At 44.9% G+C, this 17,386-nt stretch overlaps 2 protein-coding genes across 4 annotated transcripts in view; one reads left to right on the plus strand and one right to left on the minus strand.

The window, feature by feature from the left end:
- Nucleotides 1–3,998, minus strand: part of FOXRED1 (FAD dependent oxidoreductase domain containing 1) — a 138,414-nt gene extending 134,416 nt beyond the window's left edge. Inside the window, exons 1-2 of one of the 3 annotated variants that reach the window (XM_075603304.1) lie at nucleotides 3,430–3,998; nucleotides 2,912–3,011 (exon numbers count right to left, since the gene is read on the minus strand). In XM_075603304.1, the coding sequence (XP_075459419.1) occupies nucleotides 2,912–3,011; nucleotides 3,430–3,552 (223 nt within the window). In that variant the 5' untranslated portion in view covers nucleotides 3,553–3,998. The remainder of the gene's footprint in view (nucleotides 1–2,911; nucleotides 3,012–3,429) is intronic. The other 2 variants (XM_075603306.1, XM_075603305.1) reach the window with 2 other exon arrangements.
- A 25-nt stretch (nucleotides 3,999–4,023) lies between these two features.
- SRPRA (SRP receptor subunit alpha) overlaps nucleotides 4,024–17,386 on the plus strand; it is a 169,989-nt gene continuing 156,626 nt past the window's right edge. The window contains exon 1 of the mRNA XM_075603303.1: nucleotides 4,024–4,246. Within this exon, the coding sequence (XP_075459418.1) occupies nucleotides 4,130–4,246 (117 nt within the window). The 5' untranslated portion in view covers nucleotides 4,024–4,129. The remainder of the gene's footprint in view (nucleotides 4,247–17,386) is intronic.

A 17,386-nucleotide genomic window follows, 5' to 3' on the forward strand; every position in this document is an offset into this window, starting at 1 on the left:
TGGGTGTGCTGGTGCAGTGAGTGTGTGCTGGTGCAGTGAGTGTGTGCTGGTGCAGTGAGTGTGTGCTGGTGCAGTGAGTGTGTGCTGGTGCAGTGAGTGTGTGCTGGTGCAGTGAGTGTGTGCTGGTGCAGTGAGTGTGTGCTGGTGCAGTGAGTGTGTGCTGGTGCAGTGAGTGTGTGCTAGTGCAGTGAGTGTGTGCTAGTGCAGTGAGTGTGTGCTGTTGGTGAGTGTGCTGCGAGTGTGTGCAGTGTGCTGCGAGTGTGTACAGTGTGCTGCGAGTGTGTACAGTGTGCTGCGAGTTTGTGCAGTGTGCGGCGAGTGCGTGCAGTGTGCGGCGAGTGCGTGCAGTGTGCGGCGAATGCGTGCAGTGTGATGCGAGTGCGTGCAGTGTGCTGCGAGTGCGTGCAGTGTGCTGCGAGTGCGTGCAGTGTGCTGCGAGTGCGTGCAGTGTGCTGCGAGTGCGTGCAGTGTGCTGCGAGTGCGTGCAGTGTGCTGCGAGTGCGTGCAGTGTGCTGCGAGTGCGTGCAGTGTGCTGCGAGTGCGTGCAGTGTGCTGCGAGTGCGTGCTGTGTGCTGCGAGTGCGTGCAGTGTGCTGCGAGTGCGTGCTGGTGCAGTGAGTGCGTGCTGGTGCAGTGAGTGAGTGTGTGCTGTTGCTGTGAGTGTATGCACTGTGCAATGAGTGTGTGCAGTGAGTGTGTGCGTGTGCAGTGAGTGTGTGCGTGTGCAGTGAGTGTGTGCGTGTGCAGTGAGTGCGTGCGTGTGCAGTGAGTGCGTGCAGTGTGCTGGTGCAGTGAGTATGCAGTGTGCTTTGTGTATGCAGTGTGTGCTGTGAGTGTGTGCAGTGTGCTGTGTGTGCAGTGAGTGTATGCAGTGTGCTGTGTTTGCAAAAAAAAAAATATATTTTTTTTTAATTCGGGGTCCATGCTCAAACCGCGTTATAAGCGGATTGCGCTATTATGGGGTTGAGCTGTACTTACTATTATTATAATTATTATTATAGGCTAAAGCAATAAAATTCCGGGCATTACTGAAATCCCTGCTCTCTGATTGGTAAAAATTCTGGGCATTATTCATTCAGCAATGCCTGCAATTTTTGTAGATTGCAATGTGTTTATTTCCAGCCTATCAGCTTTCAGAACAACTCTGAGACAGGGCAGGGGATTGGTCAGGAAGAAGCAGCATGCTGTGACTCCTCCCCCTCCCTCCTTGAACAGAGCTGACAGACTTAGTTGAGTTGAGGGGGGTAATAGTGTGCGTACCTGCAAATAAGTGTCTGCAGCTGCAGTTTCTATCTGTCTAGTGTGTGTGTGTGTGTGTGTAGGTGCAGTGCGTGTGTGTGTGTGTGCGTAGCTGCAGTTTGTGTGTGTGTGTGTGTGTGTGTGTGTGTGTAGCTGCAGTGCGTGTGTATGTAGAGCTGCAGTATGTGTGGTGCTGCTGCTGTGTTGTGTGTGTGTGTGTGTAGCAGCAGAGTTTGGATGTAGCTAGTGTGTGTGTGTGTGTGTGTGTGTGTGTGTACACAGAGGGGGTTGTAGTGTGTGTGTACACAGAGGGGGCGGCAGTGTGTGAATATAGATAGCTGCAGTGTAAGTGTATATTAATGTATTTACCATTTTATTTTAATAAAAATCTATATAACTATACAAAAGTGTCTTATTTATGAAATAAGCCTACATTTTGCCTATAATAGTAATAATCCCCTCAGAACAGGGCATTACTGGCCAATAATGCCCTGACTGGATTAAAGGCCCGAGGCGAACTCTTCCAGACAGGGCATGATTGGCCAGTAATAGCCTGTTCTTAGGGGATTATTACTTAAACATAAGCAGTGACTGTCTGAATGATAAATTATAAACTGAAAACATAATTTAACATTGGCTATTTCTATTTGGCTTCTTCAACAGAGGTTATCAACTTTGACATTTTTACAATTGGAGTACTAGCCAAAACATGTGATCCCTTCTGCATGTTTAAAATGGTTGTATTACTACCTTTAAATTGTGTTTCAATTGTAAGGGCATGTGCAGGATGCTATACCCTTAATGTTTGATAGCATCGTATAATATTTAATATGGATTTGTAGCATTCAAGTGAAGTACAAAGGCACATAGGGAACTCTTAATAAATCAGATCTGCTTTACTTAATACAGTAATATACTGTATAAAAGAAGATCACATACTTGCTAATCATAGATAACAAAAAGTGAATGTCCTACATATGGGTGGTAAGATTACATAAAGATTCTCGGCTTACTACACTTACGCAAGAGAGCACATTTAGTGTGTTTAGCACCTAATGTTCTTGAGTTTTCAAGATTTACCTTTATATAGTAGCAGACTTTCTATCTTTGCTATGAAGATGTAATTTAAAACGAACACAAAAAAGTGTAGGTCATATATTTCAATGGAGCTGGTCAAGCTATCAGACATTATTTAAAAACCCAGTCTACTGTAACGTTTGTTTGCTGAAAATAATGATGCACACTTAATCCAGAATGGAACCACTTGGGTCCTGGAGAAGCTGAGGCACCAGGGTGCCACAGCCCCTCCGACACATCGAGATCATGTGACCACTCCTCAGAGCGATCAAGGCGTTACGGACTCATGAAACACAAGGAGTCAAGTACAGGCATACCCCGCTTTAAGGACACTCACTTTAAGTACACTCACGAGTAAGTACATTTCGCTCAATAGGCAAACGGCAGCTCACGCATGCGCCTGTCAGCACGTCCTGAACAGCAATACCGGCTCCCTACCTGTACCGAAGCTGTGCGCAAGCGGGGAGTCTATAGAGCCTGTTACAAATGCGTTATTTACATCAGTTATGCACGTATATGACGATTGCAGTCAGTACGTGCATCAAAAGTGGGAAAAATGGAGTGCTTCACTTTAAGTACATTTTCACTTTACATACATGCTCCGGTCCCATTGCGTACGTTAATGCGGGGTATGCCTGTACTCTTCCATTTCCCTTTGTGCCTGATCATATTGTGGAGCGCAAAACCAGATCTCCCCTGGAAAACAAGCAGTAAAAGGCCATGTTATAGCCATGATATACGTCATGGGGCCCTGGAGTGTTAGATCCAAGTAGTAGCACACAAACAAAAATAAACCCATAACCTAACCGGATAGTCAATGTTGTGCTGATTTATTTCTAACTCTTCATTTTTTTTCCAAAATCTTAATTTATTGGCATCAGCTGGTTTTAGGGTAACTTCTCTTCTATAATGCATGTCGATGGCAGAAACTTGTGTAACCTCCTAGGAGACCAATTTTCAGCAACTGATATCTCCAGAACTAAAACTGGGTGCAACTGCGAAAAATAGCAGCAAAAGGAATTTTGTAAAAAAAAAAATGTTTTTTCTTTATGGTGACTCTAAGGGGAGTTTCATTAAAGTCCACGAGTTCATAAAACAGCATTCTGTAACTCACCTTTGAAGAAGTCATTTTGTCTGAGGACATAACAACTGCTGCTAAGGAGCCTCTGTCTCCATCTGTGAGCCCCTTGGATAGGTTTAACCCTAGAAGCTTGCGTCTTCCATGTGCTGCTGACATTTCTCCACAGAAACATAGTTCTGATTCCTACTACAGTAGCAACTTTAGCCGACAGCCCTTTCGGTGATGTCATCACCGCTCGACAGCGACACACGACATGTTGCAGCTTGGTATTATTAATATAGAACTGGTAATGCGCGTTATATATTTGGCGAGAAAAAGATGTAGAACAATCGTAGCGGTCCAACACAATCAAGTGATATCAAAATATATATTAAAATAATAATAATTAAAATTTTACTTGAGCATTCCAAATCGCTTTTTCATAATTGTAACGGTTCCGAGCGGTCTTGTGCAATAAACACACATAGAGAGCATGGATGGTGCCCTGACGTGCCTGTTTGGTGTAGTAAGGAAATACCTGTACCACGGAAAGGTGTAGCAAGGTGGCAGCCAGCAATCTGTGCAATGGCGAGAATAGCCGCATGGCTGACTTCCGGGAATTTCCTAGTGGGCGCTGGGGGGGAAGTGATGTCATTTGGCCCGATGTGCCTCTGACGTGTCGGTTGGCTCCAGTGCTGACGGGCCCCACTTGCTGTGTGTCGCCTGTGATCAGTGTTTCGGCGGCAGGAGGAAGATGTTGGACTTCTTTACGATCTTCAGTAAGGGCGGCATAGTGCTCTGGTGCTTCCAGGGGGTGCGCGGATCCTTCACTGGCCCAGTTAATGCTCTCATCCGCTCCGTCATCCTGCAGGTGAGGGGTGCCGGGTGGGCAGGGGGTAAAGTGGCAGAAACCAAAAGCAGGTAGCTTGGGAGGGGGAGGATAGCATAGTTATGACAAAGGATAGGCATACTTGTAAGTATGTGACAGTAGATGGAAATGACAGCTGCTTTGAAATGGTATATGGATAATTGAGATGTGTAAAGGTAAGAATAATTGCAGTTATGTGGGGCAATAGTAGGCATGTGATGGCAATAGCTGGGGGAAAATGCAGATATGTCAGTGTATAGGGCATAGGGGCAATTACGGGGGACAGAATTAGAATGTGAGTTTTGGTCCAGATCTCTCAAACTCTGTTTGAGTCCTGGGATATATATATATATATATATATGTGTAGTTATCAAAAACGAATAGACAAGACCGTTCTGTGGCTAACGAAATGCTTTTATTTGTGCAAGCTTTCGAGATAAGCTTGTATAAATGTATCTCGAAAGCTTGCACAAATAAAAGCATTTCGTTAGCCACAGAACGGTATCGTCTATTCGTTTTTGATTATTAAGCTCGGCGAACACAGTACAGATACCTCTACATATATATTTATGACAAGATAAGGTACAGTACATAGTAAACATGTGCGATGCTAGAAGGGGTAGTGGTGATGGTGAATGGAGTGCAGATGGCATTCAATAGCAATCCTGGAGATGTGGCAATAGAGGAGAGGAAGTTGGGGCAGCACTGAAGATATATCGTGGAAGGCAGTTGGGGAGAAGTAATGACGAGACTACTTGGAAATAGTTGACAGCAGTTACATTAGGTGATGGAGAAAGGGTAAGTGATTGAGTGGTATTTGCTATCAAGAATATCATTGGAATGTGTTTTATTGATATGGGAAATATGTGTTAGTGGAGTAAGTTACTTATGTAATTAGGGTCTGCAATGTAGTAGATAGAGGGTAGTAGAGCAAAAGATGGTAATAATATCTAATAGTAGAACGAAATAGCCACTAAAGTGAAATACCATGTGACACTATAGAATAGGAGAGGTCATAGTGAGGAGCCATATGGAAAAACTCTCTCTCCCCCTGTGGTTCCTCTGGCACCCCTAAAGGGTTCCCTGTCATTTTTAGTTCATTTTAAAATTGTACCAAATAGCAAAATTTTGGTGGGTGCCAGAAAATAAGTTTCACTTCAAAAAGGTTGTAAACCACTGGTGGTATAATGATTAAACAGTACATGGATAACATATACACACAGGGATGTTGGGATTAGTGGGCGTCTTTCAGCCTGTGACAGGTGCTGATGTAGTGTGCAGCCAGTTCTGCGTGAGTTTAATCTTCGTGTAGGAGGATCGCTGTTTTTTAGGTTCAATTCTATATTATTAAAGTTCTAGATAAGAGCTTTCTCTAAGTGGCCACTCCTCATTTCAGAGTATTGTGTGCAGCGCAGCAGGAAATGTGTTTCATCTTCTACCTCTCCTAGCTCACATCGCTGGCAACTATGTAACTATGTAACTATGTAACTATGTAACTATGTAACTATGTAACTATGTAATCTCATCTCCCTGGGCTTCCAGTTCTGTGTGCTTGTTTCTATTTCCAGGCTGTGGGCACTCATTCTGTGCTGGTACAAGGCCTGTCTCTGCTTTGGGTGTTTTACCTTCAGTAGGTAGGGTGCTAGGGTGTATTCTCTCTGTAGGCTGTGGTAGGTCTCCAGCTTCTTTGAGCTCTGGATATTATTTTTTGCACAGTCACATACTGCTCCTTCATTTTGCTGGTGATTGAGTTGATTTGTTTTTTTTTGGCAGGTTGTTGATATGTGTGGGGTTTTTGTTCTGGGAGTTGGGGGATAAGTTGTTTGATGGCACAAGGTTTAGTGATAAGCTCCGGTTTTTTTTAGTCTCGCACAGTCTCTCTCTCTCGTGCACACGCAGTCTCTCTCTCACGCAGTCTCTCTCACGCACGCACGCAGTCTCTCTCTCTCACACACAATTTATCTCACGCACAGTTTCTCAAGCAATCTCACTCTGTCTCGCACAGTCCCTCACCCTTTTAGTTTAGTTGAAAAACTTGACTGGGGATTGTGACGTGAGACCAGGTATTTACACCTTTATACCGGAATCATATCGCTGAGCCAAACCAAGAAGTAAAACAAATTGTAATTTTTTTCCATTGAACCAGACCTACACACAGTGAATTATAATAAACAACAGAAAACACACTTACTGGGGTTCTGGGCTACAAAACTAACCTTTCCTTATTGAAATAGCACAGAGAACAAAGTCTTTACAAAGTCTTTCAGGTGATCGGGACTAAGCCCACAAAGTCCTGGAACTAAAATTGTCTCTCTCCACTCTGGAGGTGCTGAAATCCCTTGACCGGGAGCAAGTACCAAACGTCCTGGTACTCTTTTCGGCATGCAGTTTCAGCCACGACCGCTATGAAGTATTCTGAGAACTTGGCCCAGAAAAGTGGGAAATTTCCGAAGCCGGCTTTCTGACATCTCTCACAGAGCATCTTTGAATTTACCACTGCTGTTTTGGCGCTTAGAATCACCTGACCTGATTGATTGCTAGGTTTCTTATAGGATTTCAGTCCCATTCACAGAATACCTCAGCCAATCAGAGCGTGGAAATATTTCTACCAGCCTATCAGCAATTTGCCGGTACCCTGAAGCTGGGTGGGCACAGATTTCAATTCTGCAAAGGGCATGTGCCAACTTGGTCTCTCGGAACCAAGGACTTGGAAATTCCCCAGCTCATATACAGTGCATCAAACATATATACCATTCGTTATACACCATGTTAACAAAAATATCCCAAAATTCGTCTAAGTCCCTCGTCCTCTAGGATCTACTGAAAAGACGCGCACATTAATTTTCAGAGCTCTTAGACCTTCCTATAAGAAGTTTACTAAAAAGATTCTTCAAATAACACTTGAGTTAAGTTTCAGAGTTGCTTCTAATGTACCAAAGCTGGACCTAGAAATGATTTCACTCTCATAACCTCATGGATGGTTGGAAACACTCCGAACCCCTATACCGGGTCCGGGTGTTCATGAATATACTGGGTGGAACTCCCCCTAAACTAGGGACCCCTGACTGGATACGCTTATCCCTATGCCCCCTTTTACCTTTCTGGTCTGTGCTGAAGTAGGGCATCCTGGCGGTGAGCCGCGTAACCAACTGCTTTCTAGGGAGGACTTTGTCCGTAGGTCTGTATCTACATGTACCCAGGAATCTGACTCGACTCCCGGTTACATTTTTGGGGTGGCCAGAAACTTTGGCCCTGATTAACTAAACACAATCCGACAACACTTTTAACGGAAAGTCCACCCTAAAGCTCATAGTCAGAGAATCTCCACTGGTTAGTGTGAGGACTCGGCGGTCACCTCTTTCGGGTCCCGCTGCTGTGGGGCTCTGTCCTCGCCGCTCCCGCTCGACCTCAGTGGTGGGGGGGGCTTCCCCGTCCCCTCCGTCGGGCTGCCGCTGCTCCGCGTGCGGCTGGTGCACGGGCGCCTGCCATTGCCCCTGCGCGCGCATCCCGTCCCATTACGGAGCACGTGCCAACACAAGTTAATTTATTCACTGCTCTTCCAGTGAAGCCACGCCCCCGCCCACACGCTGGTTACCAGTTAACCCTAAACCCTACCACCTGGCTGTCTATTATGGGGACCAATCCTGGACAGCTCCTCTGGCTCCTCCAGGCCTGCCTCCGCTACCCATTGGTCAGCCACAGTATTTAGTACCTGTCCTACCTCTCTCACATCGCTCGACATAGTCTCTGCTACGGACGTCTATTCTGGCTCTCCCTTTGTCTTCGTTTATTCAGGTTGCGACCCGGCTTGGCGGACGTTCCTATCTGGCTCTAGACCCCAGCTCCCTCTTGACCTTGCAGCTTCTCTCATCCCTCGACCACAGCTTGGACCTCGACCTCCCTGATCTCTCTCTCCCCGACCTTGGCTAACGGCAACGACTTTGTCTCTTCTGTACCGGTACTGGCAAGTATTGCTACACCTATTCACACCTGGCCTGGCAACGCCAAAACACCACACTACGGACACGCTCCTTCTGCTGCGGGTGTGTGCACATATACGTCCCCACCTCAGTATAAGGGACGACTCTGGTCTGCGGGCAGCAGTGGCGTAACAGTTAGCACTCCTGGAAAGGCAAAAGACATATACATACATTCTTTATTGCCATACAATTACATTAATTGCAGGTACAATATACATGTTGCAGAGCTGACACTCTAAAACCTGAAACAAGGCTCAGAGGTAACCAGCCGGGCATAATACCTTTTATTGAATACAAAAAAACACAAAAATAGGAGCGCATAGAAAGAAAGCCAGAAAACCAAAATTTGTACACAAATCTTTATCAAAGTAAAACAAAGAATGACGCATATAAAAAATACCACATAAAATGTATAACAATAAGGGTCAAATGACACCACATAGATAACACGTGTATCTCAAAACTCCCAGGACACCCGCCCAGGATAAGGTTCAGTGGGAAGGTCCTGATAGAGATGGTAAAAAAAAAAAAAAAGAGCACAAGGCTGCCACGTTGGTATAAAACAGATCTTATCGCTCTGTGGAACCTCCCAATGGCTTCCTCGCGGTGTCTCAGGGTTGCAGCATGTAGGTCCGTCGTCACAGACGTAACGTCAATGCGTATAACGTCACCACCTACGCGTTTCGTATCAAATGACACTTCTTCAGGGCATGGTCATCTGGTCTCATGGTGGTGCTTAAATACCTCTACAGGTTAATGCATCAACCAATCCAGGACACACAATCTATGTCAGATGGCCACACCTTCCAATCAGTTACCATACATGGCAAGAATACAATTAACTCACTAATTACACATATGAAACAATAAAATCCCTAGCAAATACACAAGAAAAGGATACAAGAAAATAGACAAGAAAAAGTGGGAGGGGGGTGGAAAAGGAGTATGGAGGAAACACAGTCGATAATCAATATAATATATATAAAAGAAAACCTTAAAAAGGAGTATCGAAAAGTGTTTAATTAAATCTATTAGAAACACTAGTGCAAGAGATGGCAGATATAAATAAATCCAGCCTATCGCAGCTTGCAATACAACCAAAGAGGTCAGAATTATGCTCACAAGATCTTTATCTAAATTAAAAATAGAAGTCGTATCGGTTATCAATAGTGGTAATAACCTTAGATCACATTATATATATAAATCATAATAGCTAATACCCTTGCAAGAGATGGAATATAAATGAAATTTATACAAATATAGATATATATATATATATCTATATATATCCCATAGCAGCTTGCATACAATCAAACTAGGTCATAATAAAAACTCACAGGACCCTTAGTTTGAGGACCATTATTAAATCAATAAAAGCATAATTACCAATATTATTAATTCATTTTAGTATTGAATTAAATACCCAAAAATAATATATATATATATCTCGCCCAGCATACAGCGCTTCCACTGCAGCAAGGGATTCTGGGAAATGACATGCAAATGAGCACTCAGTGCCACCTTTTGTCTCAAGCTCGTATTTCACAAGCAAATCCTCAAGCCAATGCATACTGTTTTAAACACAGCTTTTAGACAGAGGCTGGGATGAGATGCAATTCAAGCTCGTATTACACAAGCAAAGTTGCTTTATGCTTTACTGTGGAGGGTTTTTGTCACTTTTTTTACCCACCATAACCTTAATAATTGTGGTGATTACCTAGTCTATAGTCTCAAACCAGCTTAGCCATTACAACCAACCTCACACTGATGATACCCATCAAGGTTGAAACATGTCTGTGAGTGGGTTTAATGGCTTTGCATCTCATCCCAGCCTCTGTCTAAAAGCTGTGTTTAAAACAGCATGCATTGGCTTGAGGGTTTGCTTGTGTAATACGAGCTTGAGACAAAAGGTGGCACTGAGTGCTCATTTGCATGTCATTTCCCAGAATCCCTTGCTGCAGTGGAAGCGCTGTATGCTGGGCGATAATGGGGAATGACAGGGTTAAATACAAACAAAATATACAGCTCACTAAAGTAATGATGTTGTGTTAAATGGGTGTGCCCAAAACACCTAGTGTGACGTTGGGTGCAATTGATGAGCTGATATTAATGAATAAACAAAAAGTTGGAAGGCAGGAGCATATTAGTGCCTCCGTCTACCAACTAGAAGCTCACTTTTCAAACGCACTCCTGGGCGGATAAAATTTAACGTTTAATAATTATCTTACTAAAATAAATTCTTCATACAAAATAGTAATAATATACACACAATGTACTTATACAGGGAGGGGGATGGGGAGGTAGGGTTGGGCTCAAGGTGTATAACGCTATGGCATATATCTGAAATGAATCAGAAGAACTAATTAACACCTAATGTTGCCTATTATTATAGAGCATAGGATCTCTGAATAACAACCACTTACAAGACTAATCACTATATCAACATACATGTGTTGTGCGGCATAAGGCGTAGCATACCGATCAAACCAACCTGTAATTGTGGGATGTAGCACCAAACAGTGTGTTGATAAATAATAAACTGCTGTTTTAAACTAATAAAACGTAATATTGTCACTGTAGGCACAACACAATAACAAGTTGGTGGTACGTGGGTTGACTCTACGCCTAATGATGTTGACATACACAGCACACAAATCAATCACAAATCAATCACAAATATAGCTGATAGAAAGTATAGATGCCTGGAAACAGCCGTGACCAAACACTCTGCTAAAAAGATACAAGCAGCATACAAATGAACCTGTGGTATATGAACATGCCGTCCAAATAAACCAGTGCTACTAAGACAATATCCTATAAGGAGCAACCAGCATCAAGCAATCATGTGGTCTGCTGTAAAGAACCGTGCTTTAAAATTAATAACACTCAGTTGGTAGTGTGTGGTGCAGAAAAGCCCTCAATATGTCAGCAGTATTAGTATAAATCAATGTACACTGTGCATCACATTGAACCGTCTGACATATATACCAAATAGCACTGAGACAGACACAAACATTACCCACAGTGTGAAAGTCAACTGCTGTACCAAGGCACAAGAGCAAATAAAACGAGTCTGTAGCAGAGACAGAAGATACAATGTATGTACATACAATGTATGTACCAACGATACCAGACTCCCTCTGATCCCTCCCAGATGACGTCACCACGCCAAACGCCCTATGCGTTTCCCTCCTACACGGAGATTCTTCAGGGGCGAGTGATAAACAGCTGATGTCGGAAGCGTGTATTTATAGCGTCACGGGTTACCATAGTGACCCGTGGCCAATCGGAGAGTCACATGATGTTTATTAGAGGCTGACAACAGCGCTATCCCGACCACAGAGTTACTGCATGCAGCAGACAGCAGTACAAGAGAAGTACACACTAAAAGATTAAAAAGATAAAGGAGAGTTGAAGGATGTAAGTCCAACAAAAACGGGGACAGTGTACATGGAATGTTAGGTAAATGAAATTGATAATAATAGTGCAGAATATACAGAGACCGCATAGCAACTCTGAGATACGTGGCAAATAAAACGGGCTGATGGTATAATAACATACTGAGTGGTATGCAAATCAACCTCCCTTTAATACACTGTGTTATGGTGTTAAGAGCTTACTTGCCCAAAAATAGATATATAACAGTATTTGTCAACAATGTATATTGCTTACATAGTGTTAGTGGCAGGACATATATAATACACCTAAAAAAGATCAAATGAAAGGTGTGTAGGTGAAGCCCTCGTTAAGACCATGAGGGTTCAAAGTTTTTAATTTATATATCCATTCCGCTTCACGTTTCAACAATCTGTTATTAATGTCTCCTCCACGTATGTTGTTCTTAATATGGTCAATGCCAATAAAGGAAATGCATTTGATGTCTCCTTGGTGGATATTATTTAAGTGGCGAGCAACAGGGGTGTCAAGTTGATTGTGAACAGAGTTGATATGTTCAAGTACTCGTCGTCTAAATTCCCTTATAGTTTTGCCCACATATCTTAGGCCACAGACACAACTGATAAGATAGATTACATTAATGGTTTTGCAGCTTATATGGTGTCTAATGTCAAATGATTTGGATTGATCGGTGGTGGTGAATAACTTAGCGGGTGTAATGTTCTGACACGCCTTACAGTTCTTATATTGGTAAGTACCCTTTGGTGGTGGTGTCAACCACGTATATGAAGTTTGGCGCCGAAAATGGCTATGCACTAGTCCGTCGTACAAGTTGGCAGATCTTCTGCTGGTAATACTGGGGGTTTCTTTAAGAACTCTGGTTAGATCATCATCCGACTTAAGGATGTGCCAATACTTAGAGAAGATCGATTTAATCTCTTGCCATCTATAATTATAGGTACCAATACAACGGACTTGAGTATTAGGCGGTCTAATGGTCGGTCCCAGCAATTTGTCACTGTCTCGGGCTCGATGGTAGGCATATTTAAGTGTGGCAATTGAGTATCCTCGATTTAAGAAGCGGTCTTTAAGGTCTTTAGCCTGTAGGTGGAATTCCTCAAACGTTGAACAGTTGCGACGTAATCGCAAATACTGACCAATGGGGATACTTTTAATTAATGATGGAGGGTGGTGACTCGTAGCTGCTAGGAGACTATTAGTAGCTGTCTTCTTCCTGAAGACCGTAGTTTGAACATTGCTATCTGCGTCTTTACTTATTTTTAAGTCTAAAAAGGTAATTTCAGTAACATTACACTCGAACGTAAGTTTTTTTTTTCACAAAAAGGTTTTTATTGGGTTATGATACAGCTCAAACATTGTCTAACAACCCATTGTCTTCCCTTAGTGTACACATTTCCCAATTTTTCCGCCTTTTCTCCTCCTCACAATTAAAGACATACAAGGCAAACCGACTCACAGACCAGACGAACTACACAAACAAGCGGGGGAGGTAGGGGCAGGGGGGGGGGGGGGAAGCACAGCGTATTCTGAGCATTTCCATCTTCTGCCCGCGTCGCACCCTTCCAGAGCGGGTCCACCCAGCGGAGCGCTATCTCTGTATGCCGTCATCCCTACCTGTGTCCCGTCAGCTTATTGTCGGTACTGTCACTTCGAAGGAGAACGCATCTTAGTTTATTAAGGCATTATGGTGACGGCATTCACCCCGGGGATTTATGATTGGTCTAGCCACGGGGCCCAGACTTTTTGAAAGTTTGTGCCAGTGTCATTGACCAGACTCGTCAACTGTTCCATCCGGCAAATGTACCAAATTCTGTTCCGAATTTTCGTAATTGTGGGCAAATCTGGAAGCTTCCACAATGCTGCGATTTCGCACCTCATGGCCGTTGCAAAATGTGCAATCAATTTCTGTGCTGGTCTGCCTAGCCCCCTGATGCGCCTGCCCAGCAGGAACAGCTAGGGGTCCAGGGGGACCGCCCGTCCGAGAATACTCTGCAGCCAATCCTGGAGTTCCTCCCGCAAAGGAGCCACTTTGGTGCAACCCCACAGCATGTGGAGTAAGTCTGCGTGTTCCCCACATTGTTTGGGGCACAATGGGGGGTAATCCTTAACAAACTTTGCCAATCTCGTTGGGGTAAGGTACCACCACATTAGGACTTTATATGCGTTCTCCTTCAAGGTGGTGCATATAGAGCTCTCAGCTGCTGCCAGTACTATTGTAGACCAGCCCTCATCATCTATCGTCTCCCCTAAGTCAGATTCCCATTTGTTTCTGTAACTAAGTTTGATGTCGTCGTCCGTTCCCGGACAGACCACCTCCCTGTAAATCCTAGACGTGAGTCCCGTAGTGTCCGTACCTCTGGAACACAGCTGCTCAAAATTTGTTCGCCGGGAGCGTTTTGGAATTTTTGTGTAAAATGCTCGTATCTGGAGGTATCCAAAAAATTCAGAGTTTGGCATCTCTGTTTCTGATTTCATTTGTTCAAAGGTTTTTATTGATTGGCTCCCCTCCAGATGCAGTAGCCTCGTGAGGCCTTTTTTCTTTCCAGACAGCTAAATTCTTGCTCAGCAAACCGGGGCGAATTCAGGGTTCCCCATAACCGGGGTCATGAGGGTGTGCTGGGTTGTAAGGGCACACCTCCTTCTAGTGTTCTCCCAAGTTGCCAACGAGCTACTTAGTGCGGCCAGCGGCTCTCCCATGGTCCTATGAACTTTTTTTGGTAGCCAAATTAGATCTTGTAGATCTACTGGGGTGCAGCATGTTGTTTCTAGTTCCACCCATCTGCGTAAGCTAGGATGCATGTGCCACTGAATAATTTGGGTCAATTGTGCCGCTCTAAAATACGATATCAAGCAAGGTACCCCTAATCCTCCTTTAACCGTTGACCTGGTAAGAATGCTAGATTTAATGCGTGGTTTTTTATTACCCCAAACAAATTTCACCATGGAGGACTGTAATTGGAGGATGTCGTCTCTGACCACTTGTATCGGGAGGGTCTGAAAGAGATACAAGATTCTGGGAAGGAAGTTCATCTTCAGGCTCTGGATCCTGCCGATCCATGAAATTGAGTAGCCTGACCAGATCCGAAGATCCTCCCTCATTGTCCTAATCAGTCTGGGGTAATTGGCTTTATATAGGGCGTTATAATCTTTGGTTATATTAACCCCTAGGTATTTAATGGAGGAGGCTTGCCATTTAAAGTTAAAATTTAGCTCAATTAGTTTTTCGGTGACCTTTGGCAGGTTTATATTTAAAGCTTCTGATTTGGTTTGATTAATCTTGAATCCCGAAATCTTGTTAAATTCACCAAGCAGGCTGAAAACATTCGACAGGGAGGTAAGGGGCTTCGATAACATTAGGATAATGTCGTCCGCATACAGGGCCACTTTGTGTGACTGTTCTCTAATTTGTATACCTGCTATATCGGGGCTGTTTCGGATATGCGCCACCAGGGGCTCAATACATAATGCAAAAATAAGTGGGGACAGGGGACAACCCTGCCTGGTGCCACTCCTTATCGGGAAGTCTTCCGAAGGGAAGCCCTGGTGTCTGACCCTCGCCCTCGGTTCCCGATAGAGAGCTAGAATGGCGCCCAACATTCTCCCCCCTATGCCAAACTCCCCAAGCGTCTCTTTAAGGCTGACTCCCAGAGTCAGCGCACCTGCGCTGCTGACAGGCGGTGCGCTGAGATACACAGACCGCGATCTACGGTCTGTAGGGAGCGGGAGCCGGAGCGGGAGGTGGGAGGTTTGATCGGGAGGTGGGCGTGAGGTGGGCGGTTTGACAGGGAGGGGGGGCGTGGCTTGAGCGGAGGGACCCGCTACTCTCCCCCCCCTCCCTCCACGGACTCGGGCTGGAGCTGGAAGGTAAGTTTAAACACACACACGCAGGCACTCATTCATACACACACACACACACGCGCACACACACACACAGGCAGGCACTCACGCACTCATACACACACGCGCGCACACACAGGCAGGCACTCACGCACTCATACACACACACACACACACACACACACACACACACAGACAGAGGCAGGCACTCACGCACTCGGGCACACACATACACACACAGACAGGCACGCACGCACTCAGACACACACACACACACAGGCACTCACCTGCTTTCACTCCACACTCCTCCCCGCTCCCCGAAGCCTCTCCTCCTCCCGAAGCCTCCCCTCCCCATTGGCTCACAGCCACACACGTCACGCGTCAACGCTAGGAAACACCATTCTCTGGTGTCTCCAGCGGCTGACGCGCTACAGCGTGTAGTCAGCTGTGCAGCCAGTGGGGACCGGGACCGGCTCGCAAGGATTCCCCTGCTGGTGGGGAACTCGCGACCCGCCGCCCGCGCCAACGAGCGCAGCGGGACCGAGGCCTAAGGTAGGGCCAATCGATTCGGTCAAAGGCCTTCTCAGCGTCCAGACTCAATGCCATAGACGGAATATGTTTTCTTTGTGCCAAATTAATCAGGTCTATGATCCGTCTAGTATTGTCTGCCGGCCTGCCTCCCGCATATGAACCCTAATTGATCGGGGTGGACCAGCTTTGGCATCACTGCGTTTAGGCGGTTAGACAATAATTTGGAGAAAATGTTGGTGTCCGAGTTGATGAGGGATATCGGACGGTAGCTTTTGCAATCAGCAGGGTCCTTCCCTGTTTTGGGAATCACTGATATAGACGCTTGAAGCATTTGACCAGGTATAGGGGCACCCTCCAAAAATGAGTTAAACAGTCGAACCAGGTGAGGCACTAGAATTTTTCAGAATTTTTTGTAATAGAGATTAGAGAAGCCATCCGGGCCTGGGGCTTTGGATGGCTTCAGTGCTTTAATTACCTCTGTTATTTCCTCACCCGAGAAATCTTCCTGTAATGCCTCCCTTTCCAGCCTGCCCAGTCTGGGTAGTTTTGCTCCCTTTAAAAATGTCTTCAGCTGCCTATGAGTGGTCTCGCAATGGGAGACCTTTGTCCCATCATAAAGGGTCTCATAGTAGTTTTTAAATTCTTCTACGATTTGTTTGGGATCAGAAGTGAGGTCACCTGTTTTAGTTCTGATTGCTTGAATATGAAAGTTACGGTTAATGTGCTTTAGTTTATTGGCAAGAGGGGTATCTGGCTTGTTCGCTTTTTCATAGAATTTACGCCTGGACCAGGTCAGCTCCTTCTCAGCTCGGGAGGACATCAGTAAATTTAGTTTCGTTTTGGTATCACGCCAGGCCTGAAGGGTCTGTGCATGTTTGTTATTTTTATGGAGGGCGGATAGGGCTGTCAATTCTGATTGGAGAGTCTTAATCTTATGTTCCCTTTCTTTTTTCCGCCTGCTCGCTATCCCTATGAGCTCACCACGGAGAGTCGCCTTATGGGCCTCCCATAGGGTGGATTGAGATGTCACGCTACCGACATTCTCAGTGAAATAGTCCCTGATTTTGTCCCTTATTGTTATTTCAATCTCGGGGATTTTCAAGAGTAACTCATTGAGTTTCCACATCGCTCCTGGTCTGTCTAGTCTGAAGTCGGTGCACCGCAGCTCTATAGGTGCATGATCAGACCATGAAATATCATGGATATCCATATGGGAGATCTGCAAAACCATTCTATTGGACACAAAGAGGTAGTCTATCCTACTGTATCGGTCGTGTTGGTGTGAGTAAAATGTATATTCTTTGTCTCTGGGGTGCTGTTCGCGCCATATGTCCACTAATCTGATTGCTTTAAGGCCACTGGTCCATGCTGATCTGCT

The sequence above is a fragment of the Ascaphus truei genome, chromosome 6 (genome assembly GCF_040206685.1).
Source record: "Ascaphus truei isolate aAscTru1 chromosome 6, aAscTru1.hap1, whole genome shotgun sequence".
Lineage (NCBI taxonomy): Eukaryota > Metazoa > Chordata > Amphibia > Anura > Ascaphidae > Ascaphus > Ascaphus truei.